Genomic DNA, 21,784 nt, shown 5'->3' with positions numbered 1-21,784 from the left:
AGAGGCTGGTCCTGTTTCAGATTTTCCCCACGGGGCCACTGTGGTACACCTGCATTAACCCTCCTCAGGAGGCCCCAGTCTATGACCCCTGAGCCCACTCCTGCCCCAACTCCTGGCCGGGTTTAATCCAATCACTAGGGTCACAGCACCTGGTTCTCCTGATTTTTTAAAGAACGCAATGCCTGTATAGTTGATCTGGAATATATATATTGGATACATTTACAGATGCTCTTTGACAGTAATGTACCTTGAGTACCCATTATGTACTGTAGTAAAACATGAGGTGGGGGCTAGGGGGTGCGTATAAAATAAAACCCAGGGCCATCAAGTTTTTCATTCAAAGGAAGGACAAATAATTAAGAGAATAATCATGGAGATGACACCTAATATATATATTATACAATACAGTACTTTACTGTCAAAGAGCATCTATAAATATATCCAATCTCATTTGACTAACATACAAAGGGGAATGGAAGGAAGAGAGAATGGGAAGAATAAGGGTGGGTCAGAAACAGGCTGACCCCAAGACAAGTTCAAATTTCCATTATTTGCAAGAATCTGTAAATTCTTTTAACATGCTAAATCGTTGCAGATTTTTTTAACTTCTGTAATAAATATATATACTATATTTAAATAGAAATATGTTTAAATTACTATGCTACTAATGTTCAAAAGCAGACTGGTTTCTGACAATGAACAGTTAATTCAAAACTCACATAATTTCATTTCAGTTCTGGAAAAAATTGTTGATGTATGTTTTAAGCTTTTCCTGATGTCAACTGAGAAGTAAAAAAAAAAAAAAAAGTACTTGATTTTGTGGTTAGACTTCACACCTTGTATGTGGGTCAGGTGTTCTTTTCCTAACTGACACAAATGCTGAATCACTAAAACCAACACTTCTAACCTAGAGTAAAACTCTTTAAATCTAATTACTGTTTATAAGAATCAGAACACTGGATAGCCAATTTCATTACACAGATTGGTAGAAAATTTGCTCCATCTTCCAATAAGTTAGTTTTCTTTAAAATAACAAAATCTTGCTAAATAATGACTTCATTACCATTTAAAAAGCATTATTTCATGAAAAAAAGGTATGTTTCCCATTTAAGTAAATTTCATCTCATGGATCTTGCTAAAATATTAGTTTTAAAAAAGTGCAATGATTCCAAATATTTATTAGGAGTAAACAAAGTAGATGTCCCAATTAAAACGTAAAGTTTTTAAATTCAAGAATTTGGATATTGCATCAAAGACATTTCTAAAAATAATTTTTCAGGTGTTTTTTACACATTACTTGAAGTTATTTTCTCTTCCATTCTCAATACTTACTCACTAGTCATTTAGCAGTGCCTAAAAAAAATTAATTGGTATCATAATATACAAAAACAAACTACCACACTTAAGGCAAAAGTTTGATATTCTTTTCCTTTTGTAAATCTTTTTTTTTTTTTTTTTTTAAGATTTTATTTATTTATTTGAGAGAGACAATGAGAGACAGAGAGCATGAGAGGGAGGAGGGTCAGAGGGAGAAGCAGACCCCCCGCTGAGCAGGGAGCCCGATGTGGGACTCGATCCCGGGACTCCAGGATCATGACCTGAGCCGAAGGCAGTTGCTCAACCAACTGAGCCACCCAGGCGCCCTCCTTTTGTAAATCTTGTTCAATGTGAAATAATTGACCAGTAACTTGTACCTATTAAAATGAATTTAGATAATTAATATCCCAAACCAAAATGCCCATTTCACGGCATTTGAAAATCTAGCAGACAATACAATTTTTACTTAACTGATTTTTATAAAAAGAAATGACTGATTTTTGCTCAGTTATTTCTTTATACTTACAAAATGAAGTAAGCATATGAATAACCTATATTTATATGATTATATGCAAAACATATGCCAGCATTCTATTTTTTAACTTTGGATTGCATAGTCAAGGTCGGTACTTAACAATAAATAGGTTAGAAATGTTTAAGTGTGAACACTCCACTACAGATGTGAATAATTACTCCACTGTACAAAAATGTCCACGCCTTGGAACATCTCCACTTAAGTAAACAACACAAAAAATTTTCTGGCACTTATTTTGCTCTACAGCTTTTGTATACAATACAACTGAAATTACTCTTTTCTGAGCTGCTTTTGTTTGTTGCTCATGTACTTATTTTAGGACCTTTTCCTAAAATAAGGCCTGTTTGAGCTAAATCTTAGGGAAAAAGTATTCCATTCAAGCATACAAACAAAAAAGCATTGAACTTTTAAAATTCTTTTACATTTTTAAACTTCAAATATTTTGATTCTTATTTTTGTAAACGTAATACTTAATTTACACTGAAAGGGTAACTTCTCATTGATCCACAGTGTATGGCCTGAAGGCATTCTAGGGACCAAATTATACAGTAACTTAAGTGTCAAGTCTGAGATAACAAAACATGGTTCCAAAGTTTTCATAGAAAAAAAATTCAACATAATTTCAAACAATATTATGCCCTAAAAGAATGTAGCTACAAATGTAATTTTTGTGTATTATCAAATATAATTTCAATATATATGTTTAAATGAAACTGAATAAAGTTTTCTGAATTCTATTCTGATAGTCATTTTAGTGTCCAACCGTATGCCACTGGCAGAAACAGAGCAAATTTCTATTTATTTAATAAACCATTATCAATTTTAAATTTGGAGATATAACAAGCTTTACTTCATTTTAAAGCTCAGATAATAGGGGCGCCTGGGTGGCTCAGTTGGTTAAGCATTTTCCCTCAGCTCAAGTCAGGATCCCAGGGCTCTCTGCTCAGTGGGCCGTCTGCTTCTCCCTCTCCTCCCCACTGTCTTTCTCTCTCTCAAATAAATAATATCTTAAAAAAAAAAAAGCTCAGATATAAAGTTTTCAATTTTCAGTATCTGTGAACTTAGGCTGTCCTAAATCTCAAAGCAGTTTCATAACTGTGCAGCTCAACAGAAAGTGTTACAAACATGCATTTAGAAATGCAATTCTTGTCTTTAATAAATAATTGTAAATATACTGGGGCGCCTGGGTGGCTCAGATGGTTAAGTGTCGACTCTTGGTTTCAGCTCAGGTCATGGTCTTGGGGTCATGAGATCATGAGATTGAGCCCCATGTTGGGCTCCTGGTCAGCGGGGAGTTTGCTTGAGATTCTTTCACTCTCCCTTTCCACCAGCCCCTCCCCATGCTCTCACGTGCACATGCTCTCTCTCTCTAAAATAAATAAATAAAATAAATAAATAAATCTTTTCAAAATATATAAATAAACATATAAGTAAGTATACGTTCATGTAGATAAATACTGGTATTGTTTTCACTTTGCTAAAATTCTTTTTAAAAAATGTAGCAGACCATATTTCATTAGATTTTTACATAATTTCATTCCTCATAAGTCCACATGAACCACTATCAATGTTGTGAATACATATTAAAAAGAGAAAAAAAGGTTTTTCTTGTCTGAATACTTAAAGCCCATGAAATACGAATAAATGCAAGTTGAAGGCAATGCTATAATTTTCAAATTTGCCTTGATTTTACTACCATGTCCTTAGCTGAGTAAGCCTGAAGAAAATTAGGTTCAATTAGCCATAAAGTAATTATGTTGGCATTAAAACAGGTGTAATTTTTTGCCATACAAACTCTCATATATGCATCAAATCCAGAAAAGTCATGTTCATATAATGCACAATTCACTAAGTATCATTATTCAGTGTACTTAGTCAACCATTTTTAGAGTTAATTATTTAATGACATACTTATCAAATTACAATCACAGTCATTAACCAATAATAAAGTTATTAAAAACATGAATGGTCTGTAACGATAGGATTCACTACAAAATTTCAGAAACTCTTCAGGTGGTGGGCAGAGCAAGAAAAAACTCTTAAGTTTTATCCTTGGGCCAGAGGTAGGTGAGACGGCAAATAGGTGGTCTTGAAAATGGAAATAATTGTAATAATCTCACAAGATACCTCCAAGGACCAAATGTTTTTATAAATATGAATTAAATAATTTAAATAGGATTATATATGTACATTTATACATATGAACACTAAATTTGTGTATAGATGAGCATATATAAAGTTTCATTTACTTATTTATTTATTTATTTGACAGAGACACAGTGAGAGAGGGAACACAAGCAGGGGGAGTGGGAGAGGGAGAAGCAGGCCTCCTGCCGAGCAGGGAGCCCTATGTGGGGCTTGATCCCAGGACCCTGGGATCATGATCTGAGCTGAAGGCAGACGCTTAACGACTGAGCCACCGAGGTACCCCTAGTTTCATTTATTTATATATGTCGTGTTAGATATATTTAGATATATTTATGTATAGACATACACATATATAAAATATATTTATATATGGTTACACACCCAAATCTATATACAAAGGGCATAGCACACTGCCTGGCCCATAAGTCTTCAGTATATAGGGCTACAATTATAATTAATAACCTACCATAAACCATGTGCTGAAAGCAAACACTTATTCCTGCCATTCTCTTAATCTAGTACTCTATGTCATTTCTTTTCATCAATGAACTACCTTACTTTTTCCAGCCTCTCCACCAACAAACAGGATTTGAGGGTTTTGGGGGATTTTTGTTGTTGTTTGGCTTGACAGGCTCCTTCTCTGTCCATACCTCCTTGGTGCTCATTGAGACCCACATATTTCTTTGGACCTGACATATGGACTATAGGACAATCCCTGAAAAAACAAGTCTTCTTTCATCCACTTAAAATTTGTAATTATAAACCTGACAAGTCTACTACTCCTTTTAAGTCAGACATACTTTTTATGGTCAAATGTTCATTTGCACCTGAATCTTCTGTAAGAGCTTTAAACTCATTGGACTATAACTGAATCATGCCTCCATCTCCAAAACCACTGCTGCTCTTGTAATAATTCTTTAAAGTAATATTTTTTAATCATCTACCACATTTACTTAGTCCAGGAGCCTCAGGTCTGTCATCAACTCCTCCTTCTTGCTCACTGCTTCTCATATATTTTCAAGTTCAGAAGATTCTACCCAAAAAGACCATGGATTCTGTCTAGTCCCTATATCTATATCTGCTTTTAACTTCCGGTGTTTGTCTCACATCTAGACAAACTAGCATGGATGTGAGATTTTTATTGCCTGATTTTTTTGTAATCAGAAAAACACACTATAAAGTAACATCTTTTCTATAGCTTCCTATTGATTACAGAATAAATTCAATACCCTTATTACAGTTCAGAAGCCATTCAAAATATGTCCACAAATTACCTGCTTACTTACTATTCCCTGAACTGTTCTTGGACCGTGTCTTGAATATTCAAACCTGTATAACATTCTAAGCACTTTTCTCTCATTCTGAGAACTTACTTACCTGTTCATCTTTCGTATAGGCTGCAGGACCCAGCAAAAAATACCACCACCTCTTGTCAAGCTTTCTCTGACTTCTTGGGTGGTAAGTTGTATTCTCCCCAGTGTTTTCAAAACAGTTCTTGTCTAGTAGAGCACCTTTTGCATTGTAAAATGCAAAATACTGATGAAAATACTGATTTAAAAAAAATCAATCTCCTTTTACTGACCTATGGAGTTCTTAAGGACAAAAACCATACTTTAGTCATTTATAGAAGGAAGAGAGGAAGAAAGTACAGAAGGAAGAAATGAAGGAGATAGATATGTAATCTTAAGAAATAATTTCCATGATTTCAACACATTTTGGAGGGAGACGGAAATATAATATTTAATACATTCAAAATATGGTACTTAAATTTTTTACCTCCCAAAAGGGGAGAAACATCTTCACAGTATTTAAAATTCGCTATAAGAAACACTTTGATCATTATATTCATGGACTCACTGAAGCAAAACTATGCTCTGACTTCTGCAAATATGTGGTTTCATCAGCATTGTCCTTCTTGATAAAAAGTGAAAAAAAATGAGTGATGGTGTCTAAATTCATTGTGAAGAGAATTCTAGCATTGTTTTAGTTGTTTTTGCTAATTTAGATTGGTTTCTCCGTGTTCCCAATTCTTTTTTTTTTTTTTAAGATTTTATTTATTTATTTGACAGAGAGAGAGAGCACAAGAAGAGGGAGCGGCAGGGAGAGGGAGAAGCGGGGCTCGATCCCAGGACCTGGGATGATGACCTGAGCCAAAGGTAGCCGCTTAACCAACTGAGCCACCCAGGCACCCCTCTATGTTCCCAATTCTTTCAAGAGTAAATTGCAATGTCCAAAAGGCCCTTATATGGTTCTCCACAATTTCTCCTCTGATATAATTTCTGATCACTCTCCCCTTCCTTCCAGTCTCACTGTTTTCTCACTTTTTCTGAAATATGCCAATACATCCCTGCTGAAGATGTTCCCTCAGCTTGTAGGGTCATTCACCCAGATATCTGTTTAAATAACTCCCTCACCTCTCTCAACTACAGAGAGCCTTTTCTACCTGAGTTGTTCCTGTGGAGAAATTTGGTTAGTTCCTCCATTACTTGAATTTAAGTCTTTAGAAAATTCTGGCTAACTCAACGGATTTTAGATGTAAAGATAAGAGATAAACCTCTTATAAAAGAAAGCTATGCAGTAAAGGATTGAAATGCTCAAACCCTGCACATTCCAAAGAAAGGACTAGCCCTTTGACAGGCTTCTAAGAGATAAAATCTAAGTCCTTGGAATATCCTGCCAGAAAACAGTATTTCTGTATATCTGGGGTCTTGGACTACACCAGATAGTGTATGATAACAACGTGATTTATGGTGACTGCCTGTTTTTATTCACATGGGTCCTGGATGACACTATCACTTGACCTCTGGAAAGGTGGAGGCTCAGGAGCTAGGGTCTGTTATACAAATACTCCATGCCTATGTGACTGCTCCAATAAAAACCCTGGATATGAAGGCACAGATGAACTTCCCTAAATTGGAAATACTTTGTGTTGTGACACATTAGTGCTAAGAGAATTAAGCGTTCTCCATATATCTCCACTAGGAGAGGACAACTGGCAGCTTGTGCCTGTTTTCTCATGAACTCTGCCCTATATTATGCTTTTTTCCTTTGCTGACTTTAATCTGTATCCCTTTCCTGCAATATACCATAACTCTGAGTGTAACAGCTTTACTGAGTTCTGTATTTCTAAAAAAATCATCAAAACTGGAAGTCATCTGGGGAGCTCCCCCAACACAAAGCATAGGAAGAAACTTTTGTGATCTTGGATTAATAACATGAGAATAAAAGCATGAGCCCTAAAGAAAAAAAAATTGATAAATTAGACTTCATCAAAATTTAAAATTTTTTTGTTTCAAAAGATAACATTAAGAAAATGAGAAGAAAAGCCACAGAAGGGAAGAAAATATTTGCAATTGTATATCCAGAATACAGAAATAATTTTTATACACATTTTTATATAAAAAATAATTTTGTATACAGAAATAACTCAGTAACAAGAAGACAAACAATTAAAGATGGGCAAACAATCTGAAGAGATATTTCATTTAAAAAGCACAACTTGCTATTAAGCACAGGAAAAAGATGTTCAATACCATTTGTCATAAGAAAATTCAAATTAAAACTACAATGAGATACTATTGAGTGAAACATAAAAGAGACAATACCAAGTTTTGGTAAGATTTTGGAGAAACTGAAATCCTAATATATTATAAATGGAAATGTAAAATGATACATTATTTATAGTATCTCCAAAAGGGAATAATACAAGTGTCCTTTAACTGGATGTTGGATAAACAAAGGTGGTATATCCATACAATAAAACACTATTTAGCAGTAACAAGGAACAAAATACCTATACATGCTACAACATGGATGAACCTCAAAAACATTATGCTAAGAAAAAAGAGCTAGAGGCAAAAAACTATATATTTTATATGAAATGTCAAGGAAAAGCAAATTTATAGACAGAAAGCAGATCAGTGGTTGCCTGGGGCTGGAAATGTAAGTGACCATTACTGGCAAAGAGTCCAGGAGACTTCTTTGAGGAGACGGAAGTGGTTTACAATCAGTGGTGGTTGCACAACTCTATAAATTTTACTAAAAATAATTTAATTGTACACTTACAGTGGGTGAATTTTATAGTTTAGAAAATTCTACCTCAATTAAACTGTAAGAAAAATCTTGTAGGACAAGACAGAAAAATAAACAATAAATAATTTACATAGTATGTAAGAAAGAGATAGGCGTTTTGCTACGAACAAAATGAAGAACAAAATAAGGATAGGGAATATAGGGAAGGAAGGTGGAAAATTTGCAGTATCAAATAGAGTGGTCAGGGTAAGCCTCATAGATAAGGGAGTTAGCCAAGGTGACATCTCGGTAGAAGAGCTCGCCAGGCCAAGAGAAGAGCATGAGCAAAGCTTTAAGTCAGGGGCACATCCCCAAGCTTGAGGAACAGTGAAGAGGCGGGCATGGCTAGAAGACTGGTAAACAAGGAATTCATATAATTAATGGGAGCCAGGAGAAAAAAATACAGGGCCTTATTACCCATTGTAAAGTTTTTATTTTAAAACAAATGGAGAGTCACTGGAGGCTTTTTAACAGGAGCGGCACAATCAGATGTACAATTTCAAAGTGTGACTCTGGATGCTATGTTGAGAATAAATTTTAGGTATGAACGAGTAGAAGCAGGGAGACCACTTCAGTGTATATTTTGATAATCCTGGCAATAAATTATGGTGGCTTGAACCAAGAAGCTTGTGGGGGAAAAAATAGAACATGGGGAAAGGAATTTTGGCATCAATTTTTCTCTTTTTAAAAGTTAACTCAGAGGGGCGCCTGGGTGGCTCAGTCGTTAAGCGTCTGCCTTCGGCTCAGGTCATGATCCCAGGGTCCTGGGATCGAGCCCCGCATCGGGCTCCCCGCTCCGCGGGAAGCCTGCTTCTCCCTCTCCCATTCCCCCTGCTTGTGTTCCCTCTCTGGCTGTGTCTCTCTCTGTCAAATAAATAAATAAAATCTTTAAAAAAAAAAAGGTTACTCAGAATTTCATAAAAGAAGAGAATACAACACTATTTGTGTTGGGGGAGCTCCCCAGATGACTTCCAATACATCAAAATTTTAATAGTATTTCTCTGTTTGATGAAGTTATTGATAATTTTGTGTTTCTGCATTTTCCAATTTGCCAGTCATGTGCATGCACTATTTCTATAAAGCAGAAAAAGAACCTGTCTCAATATCCAGTTCACTGAACATGATCATAATTCAAACAAACTTTCTTTTTTGCCAAATTTTTAAGTCAAAATGGTTACATACATGAAGCAAATAGTGATAAACGGTAATGTTAGCAATATGGAGAGTAGTTAAAGAAGCAACAGATAATGTTTCCTGACCACAGAGTGGTGAACTCACTTTCTCATGAACATGCAGTAGCATTATTACCAAGTAACTTTCCTGGCATTACAGGACTCTCTCCAGTGTATGTCTGATGTCTAATTTTTTTAATTGATAATAAGTACAGTTCCAATCATAATAAATATAACCTTTATCAATCAAGAAAGCTAAGTTTATGCTCATATAACAAATAATCTCAAAGTCTTAGAGATTTAAACAATAAAAGTATATTCCTTATTCCACTACACGTCCACGACAGGTGGATGAGGGCAAGCTATCTAATAACTGTAGTCATTCAGGGACCCAAAATGTCAAAGGCTCCATTTTGACATGGTCTACCACAATGAAATATGTAAAATTATGAACTTGCTCGTAAAGCATCTCCTTCCAATGATACACATTACTTCTGCTCTCATTCCATTGGCCAAGGCAAGGCCTATGGCAATCCTATAATGTACTCCAAAGGGGAAACTGGAATAAATGAACACCAATTTTTTTATTCTTCAATAAAAAGAATATAAATGGTGATAAACTATTCCACTGGTGATAAACTATTCTTTCAAAGAACCGAACATGATAGGATGACACAAGTCAGGTAATCTATAATTATAATTATTCATGAACTAGCTTATCCAGTGCTCTTTAATCTGGGATTTGTGATGGGAATTATGTTATCTCCTAACACAGATCTCTAAAGTAGGCTACATACTCCACAGAGTATTAAAGATGTGTGGTAAGAGAAGAAAATATGAGCTTCAATTCATGTTCATTTCTACATAAAACAAATAAGAAAATTAAGCTATACTGTAGTTAATATAAATGTTTTCTAATACTTAACTTTATTTTTTTTAAGTTTTATTTATTTAAGTAGTCTACCCAATGTGGGGCTTGAACTCACAAACCTGAGATCAAGAGCTGTATGCTTTTCTAACTGAGCCAGGCAGACACCCCTCTAATATTCAATTTTAAACTTTACTAATATTTTCTATTAAAAAAATCCTAGTTTATTCCTACATCAAATGGTCACATGACACATATAATCTACATTATACTAAGTAAGATTGGGAATTCCAAAAAATGAGCATTAAAAGAACTGTCCTAATAAAAAAAAAAAGGAATCTTTGTGTACTGCTGTTGGGAAAGCAAACTGGTACAGCCACTGTGGAAAACAGTATGGAAGTTCCTCAAATGTTAAAAATATAACTACCCTATGATCCAGTAATTGCACTGCTGGGTGCAACTGTACCCAAAGAATACAAAAACACTAATTCAAACAGTTATATATGTACCCCTATGTTTATGGCAGCATTATTTACAACGACCAAGATATGGAAGCAGCCCAAGTGCCCATCAATAGGTGAATATGGTATAAAGAAGATGTGGTATATGTACAATGGAATACTATTCAGATTTCAAGGATGAAATCTTGCCATTTGCAACAACGTGGATGGATCTAGACAGTAAAATAAGTCAGTCAGAGAAAGACAAATACCATATGATTTCACTCATATGTGGAATCTAAGAAACAAAACAAAACGAACAAAGGGGGATAAAAAGAGAGAGACAAACCCAAAAGCAGACTCTTAACTCTAGAGAACAAACTGATGGTTATCAGATGGAAGGTGGGTGGAGGGATGGGTGAAATAGGTGATGGGGTTTAAGAGTACACTTATCTTGATGGGCCCTGAGTAATATATGAAACTGTTGAATCATTATATTGTATACCTGAAACTAATATAACATTGTATGTTCACTACACTGGAACTAAAAATTAAAAAACATAATTGTCCTAATCATTCATTTACTTACAATACTTCCATATAATGGATTTTATATGCATCAAGTTAAGTTGATTTAAGAATTGTTATATAATTTTAACTATACTAACTCTCACAAAATAGACAATAACTTTGCAAGATGCTCACAAAGACACTTGAGAATTGAAGACTGCAGAGCCTATCAAGAAGAAAATGGCCCAGTGACACATCTATTCCTAGTACAAACTTGTCATCAGCTGCATAAAATTGCTATCTAAAGAAACTGCCAAAATCAGATTAATAAGATCATTTCACATGTAGATTGATAGCCACCAACGCTAATGAAAATCTGCTCTAAGTATATATTATATATAGTACATACTGTTAATTTTTTTTTTTTTAATTAATTTGACACAGAGAAAGAGACAGCGAGAGAGGGAACACAAGCGGGGGGAGTAGGAGAGGGAGAAGCAGGCTTCCCGCGGAGCAGAGAGCCCGATGTGGGGCTCGATCCCAGGACCCTGGGATCATGACCTGAGCCGAAGGCAGATGCTTAACCAACTGAGCCACCCAAGTGCCCCAACATACTGTTAATTTTATCTTTATTCTCTTAAAATTTTTATTACTGTGTATGTTTTAGAATGACCATAAATATCAATAAAGAAATACATATAATAAGGGTACATGCTCATTTTTTTTAACTAATGAAGCTTGTGATCAATAAAGTCCTGATCAATGAAGTCACAGATGGGGCATTCCAGCCATGAGCTCACTCTGTGGCCAAAACTGGCTTTTCAATTGTCTACTTGAAATTTCTACTTGGATAAATAACAGATATTTACATGTTACATGACCAATACAGAACTTCTGCATTCTCCACTGAAGCTCTCTTCCCCTGTTCTCCACAACCACTCTGTCGAATGCACAAACATCTATCTTCTCTTATGACGTTCTTCTGTTATGTTCGAGGTAACAGGAATATTTTTCTCTTCCTCAGACTAAGCTCTTTTTGGTCTCCAGATGTTTATACTAGCTTTTCACTCTGTCTGGAACACTTATCTCCTAGATCTTTTCTTGGCTAATTGCTTCTCAACACTCAGGCCTATGCTCCTAAATCAGTTCTTTAGAGTGGCATTTCCTGATCACCTTATGTTACAGGCCCCCACCGGCTTACCCACCCAGCAGATTATGTATAGCTAGAGCCTTCAAGGCCTGCAAAATCTGTGTCTCCTCACGTCCTCAGCCTCATCTCACATCATCCTCCTCCCCTCAGTTGCTCTGCTTCTTTCTCACTGGCTTCCTCTGAGTTGCCCAATTAGATGAAGAAAGCCATTATGTGGTTTGCTCTTGCTCTGTCCTCTGCAGGAATGTTCTTCCAGATATGCGCAAGGGCTTATTTCTTCAGTTTATTCTGGTCCCTACTCAAATTTCATCTCAGAGATACCTGCTTTAATCATCCTATCAAAAACTCATCCCTTCTGTCTGCCTCCGTTTACTTTCTACCTACTTAGTTTTTCATGGCACTTGTAAATATTTTAAATCGATAATTTGTCATTTGTCCTATTCATTGGACTATAGGCTCCAATAGGATAGGGGCTTTGTGTTTTTCCCCTACTGTAATTTTAGCTTGTTGAACAATGCCTGATCAATATTATCATAATTTATATACGCTATTCCATGCCGAGGCTCATTTGATGCTTCTCTGTAAAACATGCTGCTATGATCATTGTAGTAGAATCATTATTCTTGCTTTTTGTAATTATATTTTAAGTTAATTTCTAGAGGTCAGGTGTTTAAACACATTCTATGTTGACACATATTGCTCAATTGACTCCTAGAAAATCTGTAATGGTTTACATACCCACTGATCATGCCTCCTCTCATTTCTGTACATTCTTGCCTACAAGTTTTGTGAATCTTTTTAATATCTGTGATCTAAGAGGTGATTAAGAATGATTTATTATTTGTTTGCATTTTATGGTTAATAAATTTGAAAAAATTTTATATGATTTCTGGCATGTGAATTGCCTTTTACATATTTTCCTCATTTTAAAACTTTTATTCATTTTTATTGTTATTTAATGATTTTTATACACATTTATGTATTTTTTATTAAGGAATTTTTCTACTTCACAAGTTCAATTTTTCATTTTTTAAAATCCCTAGTTTAATATATTCTTTTATGGTTTCTCTGTTTTTTTTTTAATGTTTTAACTTTTAAGGTTTTTTCTCCATATTTAATTTATGTTGGTACATGTAACAGCAGTAGAATTCAAATTAGTTTTATTTTACTTTTTAGAAATTGCTGATCGGTTTTCCTCATTCTATACCAACATTATGGTAATCATAATAATAGTTAAGATTTCCTGTAAGATTTCTATGGGCCAGTCATTTTGCTAAATATTTTACATAAAATAGCTTAATTAATATCAATCTTCAGGGTTATGATGAAGCCTATTTTTCTTGAGAGAGGGACAAAGCAAATGTCGAAACATTGTAAGTTGACTGTGAAATCATCTTTTATTTGTGATAGCCAGCAGGCAGAGTCTTGAATTTTTAACCCAGTTTTATGCTTCACATCAATAGGGTAATTTAATATGAGCAACATGTTATTAGAACATTATCCTGCCTATTATTACTGTGGTTAAGTTGGGAGCATTCAAACCACTACCACAGAACTTCATGTCAGCCTTTCTCAAGTTCCCTCAAACCTCCCTTCCCCCAAAATCTCCTGTCATGGAGTCATAACCACAGGATGGGCAAAACCTGGTTCCACTTTCTATACTATTAGAAGCAGCAAAAAGAAGATAAAGAATATGTTTCCCTGCACTAAAAACAAGAGACCCCAAAATATTGAAAGTAGATGCTTAGAAAAAGATATTCCAAAAGAAAATTAGAGAAGTAATATTATTACCTAACAAAATAGAACTTAATAAAAAAATCATATAGGAAAAAGGATGATAAAAATAGAGTAAGAAGATATAACCCTCATTAACATAAGCACATGCAACAACTCAACCTCAAAAATAAAAGACAGAAATGAGGAATGAACTAGATAAATGAACTGTTGAAGGATTTCTTTTATATAATCCTTTCAGAAAATGACAGATAAAGTCGATGAAAAATATGCAGTGAGAGCGAGATCCAAACAAAATAATTAAAAACTCAAGCTACTTGGTATATACAGAGAAATGTTATACCAAACAACAAAACATATGCTTTCTTTGAGCACATGTGAAATACTTCCAAAATAGGATATGCTTCATACCATAAAGTAATGGAAGCCTTAATCAATTTCAAAGAAACAATATAATACAGACTATTGTTTTCTAACAACACACAACAAAATTATTAACTAAAATCAAAAGAAAAGCTAAGAATAGCTAAATAGCTAAAGAAATTCCATATTAACAATGGAATATTATGCAGCCATCAAAAAAACGAAATCTTGCCATTTGTGACAACATGGATAGAACTAGGGGGTATTATGCTAAGCGAAGTAAGTCAATCAGAAAAAGACAAGTATCATATGATGTCACTGATATGAGGAATTCTTAATCTCAGGAAACAAACGGAGGGTTGCTGGAGTGGGGAGTGGGTGGGATGGGGTGACTGGGTGATAGACATTGGGGACAGTATGTGCTACGGTGAGTGCTAATTAAGTAGGGGAATCCGAGGGGGAGATGAACCATGAGAGACTATGGACTCTGAGAAACAAACTGAGGGTTTTAGAGGGGAGAGGGGTGGGGGGATAGGCTAGCCCGGTGATGGGTATTAAGGAGGGCACATACTGCATGGAGCACTGGGTGTTACATGCAAACCATGATACATGGAACACTACATAAAAAAATTAATTAATTAATTAATTAAAAAAAAAAGAAATCCCATATTATCAGTAAATAAATAAAATAGTCATTGGATTAAAAGGAATAAACTATGAATTGCGTAACAGAGAAAATATTACCTGACAAAATTCACAAGAAACAGTGAAAGAAATACTTAGAGGAAAAATTAGTTTTACACTATAATCAAGAGAATCAAAAAATGTCTTTAAAATGACTACTGATTCAACCTAGGATACTAGAGAACAAGCAAGGGAGCAAAAAGAGAAACAAAAGAAAGAAAATAATGAAAATCAAGTCAGAAATCAATGAAAGAAGCAAAAGAAGAGGGCATAATAACAAAACCAAATTCAGATTGTCCTCCAAAAAATTCTGTGGTTGGTCAATAGTTCTTATAGGAGAATTCTAACAAATTTTAAGGAAAAATTCAAAAGCTTTTTTTTTTTTTTAATTACCCAGAAAACGGAAAACAACAAAAATCTCTATAGCTAATTTTAGGAAGCTAGCATTGCCTTGAACTGAAAACAGATGAATTTATTGGCTCATTTCAAATATGATTAAATGCAAAAATCTCAAATATCCGACTTCTACAATTGTATTTTGAAAATGTATATGTAATATGAAAGGATTCTTCAACTCAAAAATTCTCTTTTTTTTTTAAGATTTTATTTATTTGTCAGAGAAAGAAAGAGAATGAGTGGGGGGGAGGGGCAAAGGGAGAAACAGGCTCCCTGCTGAGCTAGGAGCCCTATGCAGGACTCCATCCCAGGACCCTGGGATCATGACCTGAGTGGAAGGCAGATGCTTAACCAACTGATTCACCCAGGCATCCCAAAAATCCTTTTTTTTTCTAAGATTCATTTTATTTATTTTTTTAGATTATATTTATTTATTTGACAGAGAGAGAGCACGTGCATAAGCAGGCAGAGCAGCAGACAGAGGGAGAGGGAGAAGCAGGCTCCCCACTGAGCATGGAGCCCAATGCAGGACTTGATCCTAGGACCCTGAAATCATGTCCTGAGCCAAAGGCAGATGCTTAACTCACTGCACCACCCAGGTGCCCCAGATTTATTTTATTTTTTAGAGAGAGAGAAACCGTGTGCACATGAGTGGGCATGCAAGTGGGAGGGGGGCAGAGAGAGAATCTTCAAGCCGACTCCCTGCTGAGCGAGGAGCCCCATGCAGGGCTAGATTTCAGGACTCTGAGCGCATGACCTGAAGGGAAACCAAGAATCAGACATTTAACTGACTGAGCCACCCAAGTGCCCCTCAACTCAAAAATTCTTTAAAGGTAATGTACATTAACAGACTAAAGGAACCAAAGTACATTATTATCTTAATCAATGAAGAAAAAATATTGAGTTCAATATCTATTATGAAAACACCTAGACAGCAAGGAATAGATGAAAACTTCCTTAATTTAGTGAAGGTTAAATACCAATTTTAGAACATTACGCTTAAAGAAAGAATTTTTAATGTATTTCCTTTATGATTAGGAATTAGACAAGGATTTCCATTATTGCTTCTATAGTACTGGAGGCCCTGGACTACACTATAAAGGTAAGTAAGGGGGAAAAAAAGTTTGTAAAACATAGTAGGAAAGAGATGTAGCTCTTGATACTTTCTAATGATATCTATATCTATTGGGTTTTAGGAAAACCAATGAAATAAAAACGATAAACTATTAGAATTAATAAGAGAGTTCATCGGTAATATTGATAATTTACTTGATTCCTCTATGTCGATGATAGATAGTCAATGAGAAAACAGAAGAAATATGATTATCAGTCAATATAGCAATACATATATACATGTTTATGTGTGTGCATTCTAGGAACTAGTCTAGGAGACATTTTATTGGACTCTAATACATTATCTAGATGGGTTTTTTGTTTTTGTTTTAATGAGAGAGAAACTATGCTCGTAGATACGAAGACCTTACTATTTAAAAATCTGAAGTCATAATTAAAAGATCTCTGTATTAGAAATCCCAGCTCAGAATCGCTTCATTTGGAAGTCTACTAAATATTTAAATGAGAAGAAACACTAAATTTGCATATTTTTAGAAGACTAGAAAAAGACTATCCAAGAAATTCTATTAAGTTCAACATAACTCAGTACAAAAACATGGCTAAGACATTACAAGAAATAAAAATTGTAAGCTGATTTAATTCTCTAAAAGAGATACGAAAATCCTAAAAGAAAAAAAATTAGTAAACCAAATTTAGTGTTATATGACCAGATTGGTTTTATTCCACAGGGAAAAGGCTTATTCAACATTTTAAAAATCAATCAATATAATAAAAAACATATAATCATCACAAAAGTCATTGAAAGAATGTGTGTTAAACATATATTCATGATTTTTAAAAATTATCAGAAAACTAGAAACTTAACTTAAAACAAACATACTTCAAGATGAATTACTGAAATCTCTCTGTGGTTGTGAATGAGACAGGGAGGTTTTTTTTTTTATCATTACTCCTATTCAGTATTATAGTAGAAGCACTAGTCAGTTCCTTAACTGAAGAAAAAAAATACAATAATTGGAAGGAAGAAATGAGATCCATCAATATTCATACAATACATAAATGTGTACATAACAAATCCAAAATAATCTAAGGGTATTATTTTTAGAATTCAAAACATAACAAAGATAAAATGAAAGTTTCAAAAGATATTATTTAAAATGGAATGAAAAAATCAAATTAAGGATAAAAGGAAGTACAAGAACTCCACAAACAAAAGCTACAAAATGAGAAGAGATCTATATAACTAGATAGCTATACCAGGTTTATGGGTCAGAAGACTTAATTTAAAATGATGCCAATTCTCTCTAATCCAAGGCATTGCTAAGCAAAATGCCAAGAAGACTTTTGTGAAAGTTGATAAGTTCATTCTAAAATGTATATGAAAATTCAAACTGCCCAACTTGAAGGAGAATAATAAACTGGAAGAACTTACTCTACAGCATAATTCTCAAATTTGGCTGCATATTATAATCATCAGGGATATCTTTCAAAACCTGATGGTGATACCTTATTTCTTATATAATTAAATCCTTATCTTTGAGGAGAGATCCAGCATCGATATTTTTTATATTTTCCAGGTGTTTCATGTGCATCCAAGTTCAAGAACCAGAGCTTTTGCAGCATATTATCATATATAATATAATATAAATTATGTATTGTTCCAAACCTGCATTAATTAAGATAGCATGAAATTAATGTAAGGATAGCAATTAGTTGAATGGGACAGAATAGAAGCTATGGAAAGAGACCCACACATGTATGGACACTGTTTATGACTCATGTAGCACAGTAAGGCAGTAGGAAAAAGGCAGTTTTTCAGTCAAAGTCACTGCACCAATTGGCTCCATAAAAGAAAAAATAAACACTGATCTCAACCTCAAATCACATACAAAAAAATCAATTCTAGATCTAAAGGAGGGAGTAAACAATGGAATAGATGCTAAGACAATATCTTCATGAACTTAAGGTAAAGAAAATCTGACAACACACAAAAAGGAAAATAATTATAAATTGACTATACTAGTACTAAAATTAAAAACTTCCATTCATCAAAAGCTGCCATTTAAAAAATGAAGTATCAATATATAGACTAAGAGAGGACATTTGCAACACAAGTAACTGACAAGAAGATCAGGACCCCCTATATATATACATATATACATAAATGTGTGTGTGTGTGTGTGTATCAATAATAATAAGTTGTAAAATCCAATAAAGAAATGAGCAAGAAACATGAATACTGTCTTCATAAAACAGCATTTCTGGGGGCGCCTAGCTCAGTAAGTGGAGCTGGCAACTCTTGATCTCGGATTTGTGAGTTTGAGCCCCACAGTGACTGTGGAGCTTACATAAAAATAAAATCCTTAAAAAAATAAAACAACATTTCCAAAGGTCAATAAACATATGAAAAGGTGACCAATCTCATTAGTCACCAGGGAGATGCAAACTCAAACCATGAACTACCATTATACTCTTACCAGAATAACTGCAATTATGAAGACTGATAACATCAAGTATTGCCAAAGATATGGATTAATTGGGACTCCCATACATACACTGCTGGTGGGAATGCAAATTAGTATAACTACTTTGAAAACTTGTTTTACATTATCTATCAAAGCTGAAATACACATACCATATGACATGGTAATTCCACTTATTTATATACCCAACTAAATGCACAGACATGTGAACCCACATGTAGAGACATATGAACACACTTATACAAGAATGTTCATGACAACGTTACTGGTAACAGCTCCAAACTGGAAATAATCCAAATACCCATTAGCAATAGAATGGATAAATAAATTGTGGTATAGTTAACCAAGACAATACTGAAATACACACTGAAATGAACAAGCTATACGGAACATCATGGATTGATTTTTACAAAGATGATGCTAAACATATATGCCAACCAAAAAAGAATGCATACTATAATTTTTCATTTACGTAAAGTTCATAAATGGACAAAACTCAGGGTAATTGTCACCTTTGGGGAAGATGGTAGATAATGATTGAGAAAGGGCACAAACTGGGGCTTTTAGAATATTTGCAATTTTCTATTTCTTGACTTGAGTGTTGGCTATATAAATGTGTTTACTTTGTGAAAACTCATCAAACTGAACATTCTTTTCTCTTAATTGAAGTATAACACAGTAGTAAAGTATTAAAGAATGAAGATGATCAGAACACATGGAGAGACAAGCTATCTTCTTTTGTAAGACTTAACATAAAAATGTCCATTTTTCTCAAGTTAATCTATAAACTCAATACAATCTGATGCAAATCGTAGTAGGATTTCTTAAGTAACAAATTAATTTCTTCGAAAACATAATTAAAAGGCCTATGAAAGGCTAAGTCAACTTAGAAAAAAGGAGTAAAAACAAGGGACTGGTTTATACATGAAATATATTTTAACACTTAGCCTGGAACCACTGTTACACACATAGGGTGATTGGGGCACAACTGAAAAAACAGACCACTGGAATAGAAGAAATATTTCAGAGACAGACTAATCCAGATGTGAGCACATAATATGATTTAAAGTAGCAACACAAACCAATTGGGAAAGGATGACTAGCTTAGTAAATGGTACTGGGAAATTAGGTTTATTATATGGAAAAATCTAAAATTGGATCCCTCTACACTGCATCACAAAGTGTCTTCCAAGTGGATTAAAAACTCAATGAGAAATATAAAACTGTAAAGTTGATATACAATAATAAAGAAAAATATCTTTGTAACTTCTTATGCAAAGCTTCAAAAGCACAAACCATGAGACAAAAAAAATGATGTGGGGCTGGCTTAGGAACAAAGATACATTTCACAATATGGTATACATGGAAAAATATAGTCTGATTCCATATAATCAATTTACAAATGAATTAAACAAAACCCTATGTTAAACTGATGATGACAGCAGGTGAGTGTGTGTATGTGTGTATGAACTAGATCTGACATTTGTCCATCTTTATTTCATAATATAATATCTAAAACATTATTTTGTCTATGAACGGGAAAGATTTGCCTACCTAATTTCCCAGTAGTTCTTCTGGATCTAATTCTACCACTCCTGTGACCAGAAATATATATTTTCCTAGAAAATAACTCTTTGTCTTGCATGTATTCAAACTCACTCCTTAAAGATTTTAGGGTATATTTTGTAAGCTTTAACATTCTTTTACTGAATTAACACAGTAAGTCACCTCAAAACACACTAACTTATTACTCAAGAATCTTAGTTGAACTCTGACTTTTCAACATAGATTCTTAAAAATCATCTTGCGATTAGTAGATATTAATTCCTATACCTTCAAATAAGAATGTCATTATTTAAGGAATTAGAGGAGTTAGGCCACTACAGAATAAGTGAGAGAAACGTTGGCATAAACATTGCAAAGTGGTTAAGAGTTGGGTTAGTTTTTCTTTCTAAACACTGTGCTTTTAATAGTTGTTTTTGTTTAAAGAAAAAAAACACTATAAATTTTATTTTTTATATTCTAGAAACATAAACATGGATAGTAACTTTTCACTCCTGGAGTATAACCTATTTCAAAGAGAGAAATAATTCACCATTCATGTTGGACTGTTTGAAGGCCTACAAAAAACCTCAAAAAGCTTCACGCAATTCCTTCTCCCTACCTACCCTGGAGTCCTTTCTAGTTTCTTCTCTCTAGCACTCTTGGATTGTAACCATTTGTCAGTTAATTACTTTCCCCTCTTTTGTGATTACCTTTCCTTCAATGGGACTCGTATTTTCTATTAAAATTTCCCCCTCCAATTCCCAAGAGTGCAGACCTTATAAGCACTTTCTAGCCAGCCAAGAGATAGGAGGGTGCTTACCTTCAAAATAGATGCCTGACTGGACTTCTAGGACCCTGGGAAGGGTCCTGAGGTCAAGGGAGTGAATGAATTCTTCCAGCGACAATGCCATTACTCTGGCTTGGGTCTTCTGCAATCCAGGCACTTACAAAAGCTCCTGCCTTCTGGCTGTCACTTGTTTGCAGCTGTTGTCCCTGCTGATCATTCCTCCTTCAGGCAGGCGAGGATGTCACACTAGAGTCCCACTAGGGTGGAGTAGCTCTATGTGGGGAGGACTGTGAGGAGGGAAGGAGAAGGCAGGGGACAAAAGGTGTGACAGCTCTTTTTGTTCTCATTGTGGCTTCATTTCCTTCTGACACTGAAGCAGAACAGGATGGGGGGGGGGGGGAGCATGTCTGAACAGACAATGCCCCAAAAATATGAGAGTTGTTAAGCAGCTCACTGTCTGTTGCCAGTCCAGGTGTGCATCTACAACACTGGCAAGACTGTTTGGAG

At 34.6% G+C, this 21,784-nt stretch overlaps 1 protein-coding gene across 1 annotated transcript in view; it reads right to left on the bottom strand.

Annotated features, from left to right (window-relative positions):
• THEMIS (thymocyte selection associated) overlaps nucleotides 1–21,508 on the bottom strand; it is a 174,519-nt gene extending 153,011 nt beyond the window's left edge. The window contains exon 1 of the mRNA XM_032408319.1: nucleotides 21,311–21,508. Coding sequence (XP_032264210.1) covers nucleotides 21,311–21,401 — 91 coding nt within the window. The 5' untranslated portion in view covers nucleotides 21,402–21,508. The remainder of the gene's footprint in view (nucleotides 1–21,310) is intronic.
• Between the last annotated feature and the right edge of the window lie 276 nt (nucleotides 21,509–21,784).

The sequence above is a fragment of the Phoca vitulina genome, unplaced genomic scaffold (assembly GCF_004348235.1).
Source record: "Phoca vitulina isolate PV1807 unplaced genomic scaffold, GSC_HSeal_1.0 scaffold9, whole genome shotgun sequence".
Taxonomy (NCBI): Eukaryota; Metazoa; Chordata; class Mammalia; order Carnivora; family Phocidae; genus Phoca; species Phoca vitulina.
Note: the sequence above shows the minus strand (reverse complement) of the source record. Positions and strands in the feature narration are given on the sequence as shown.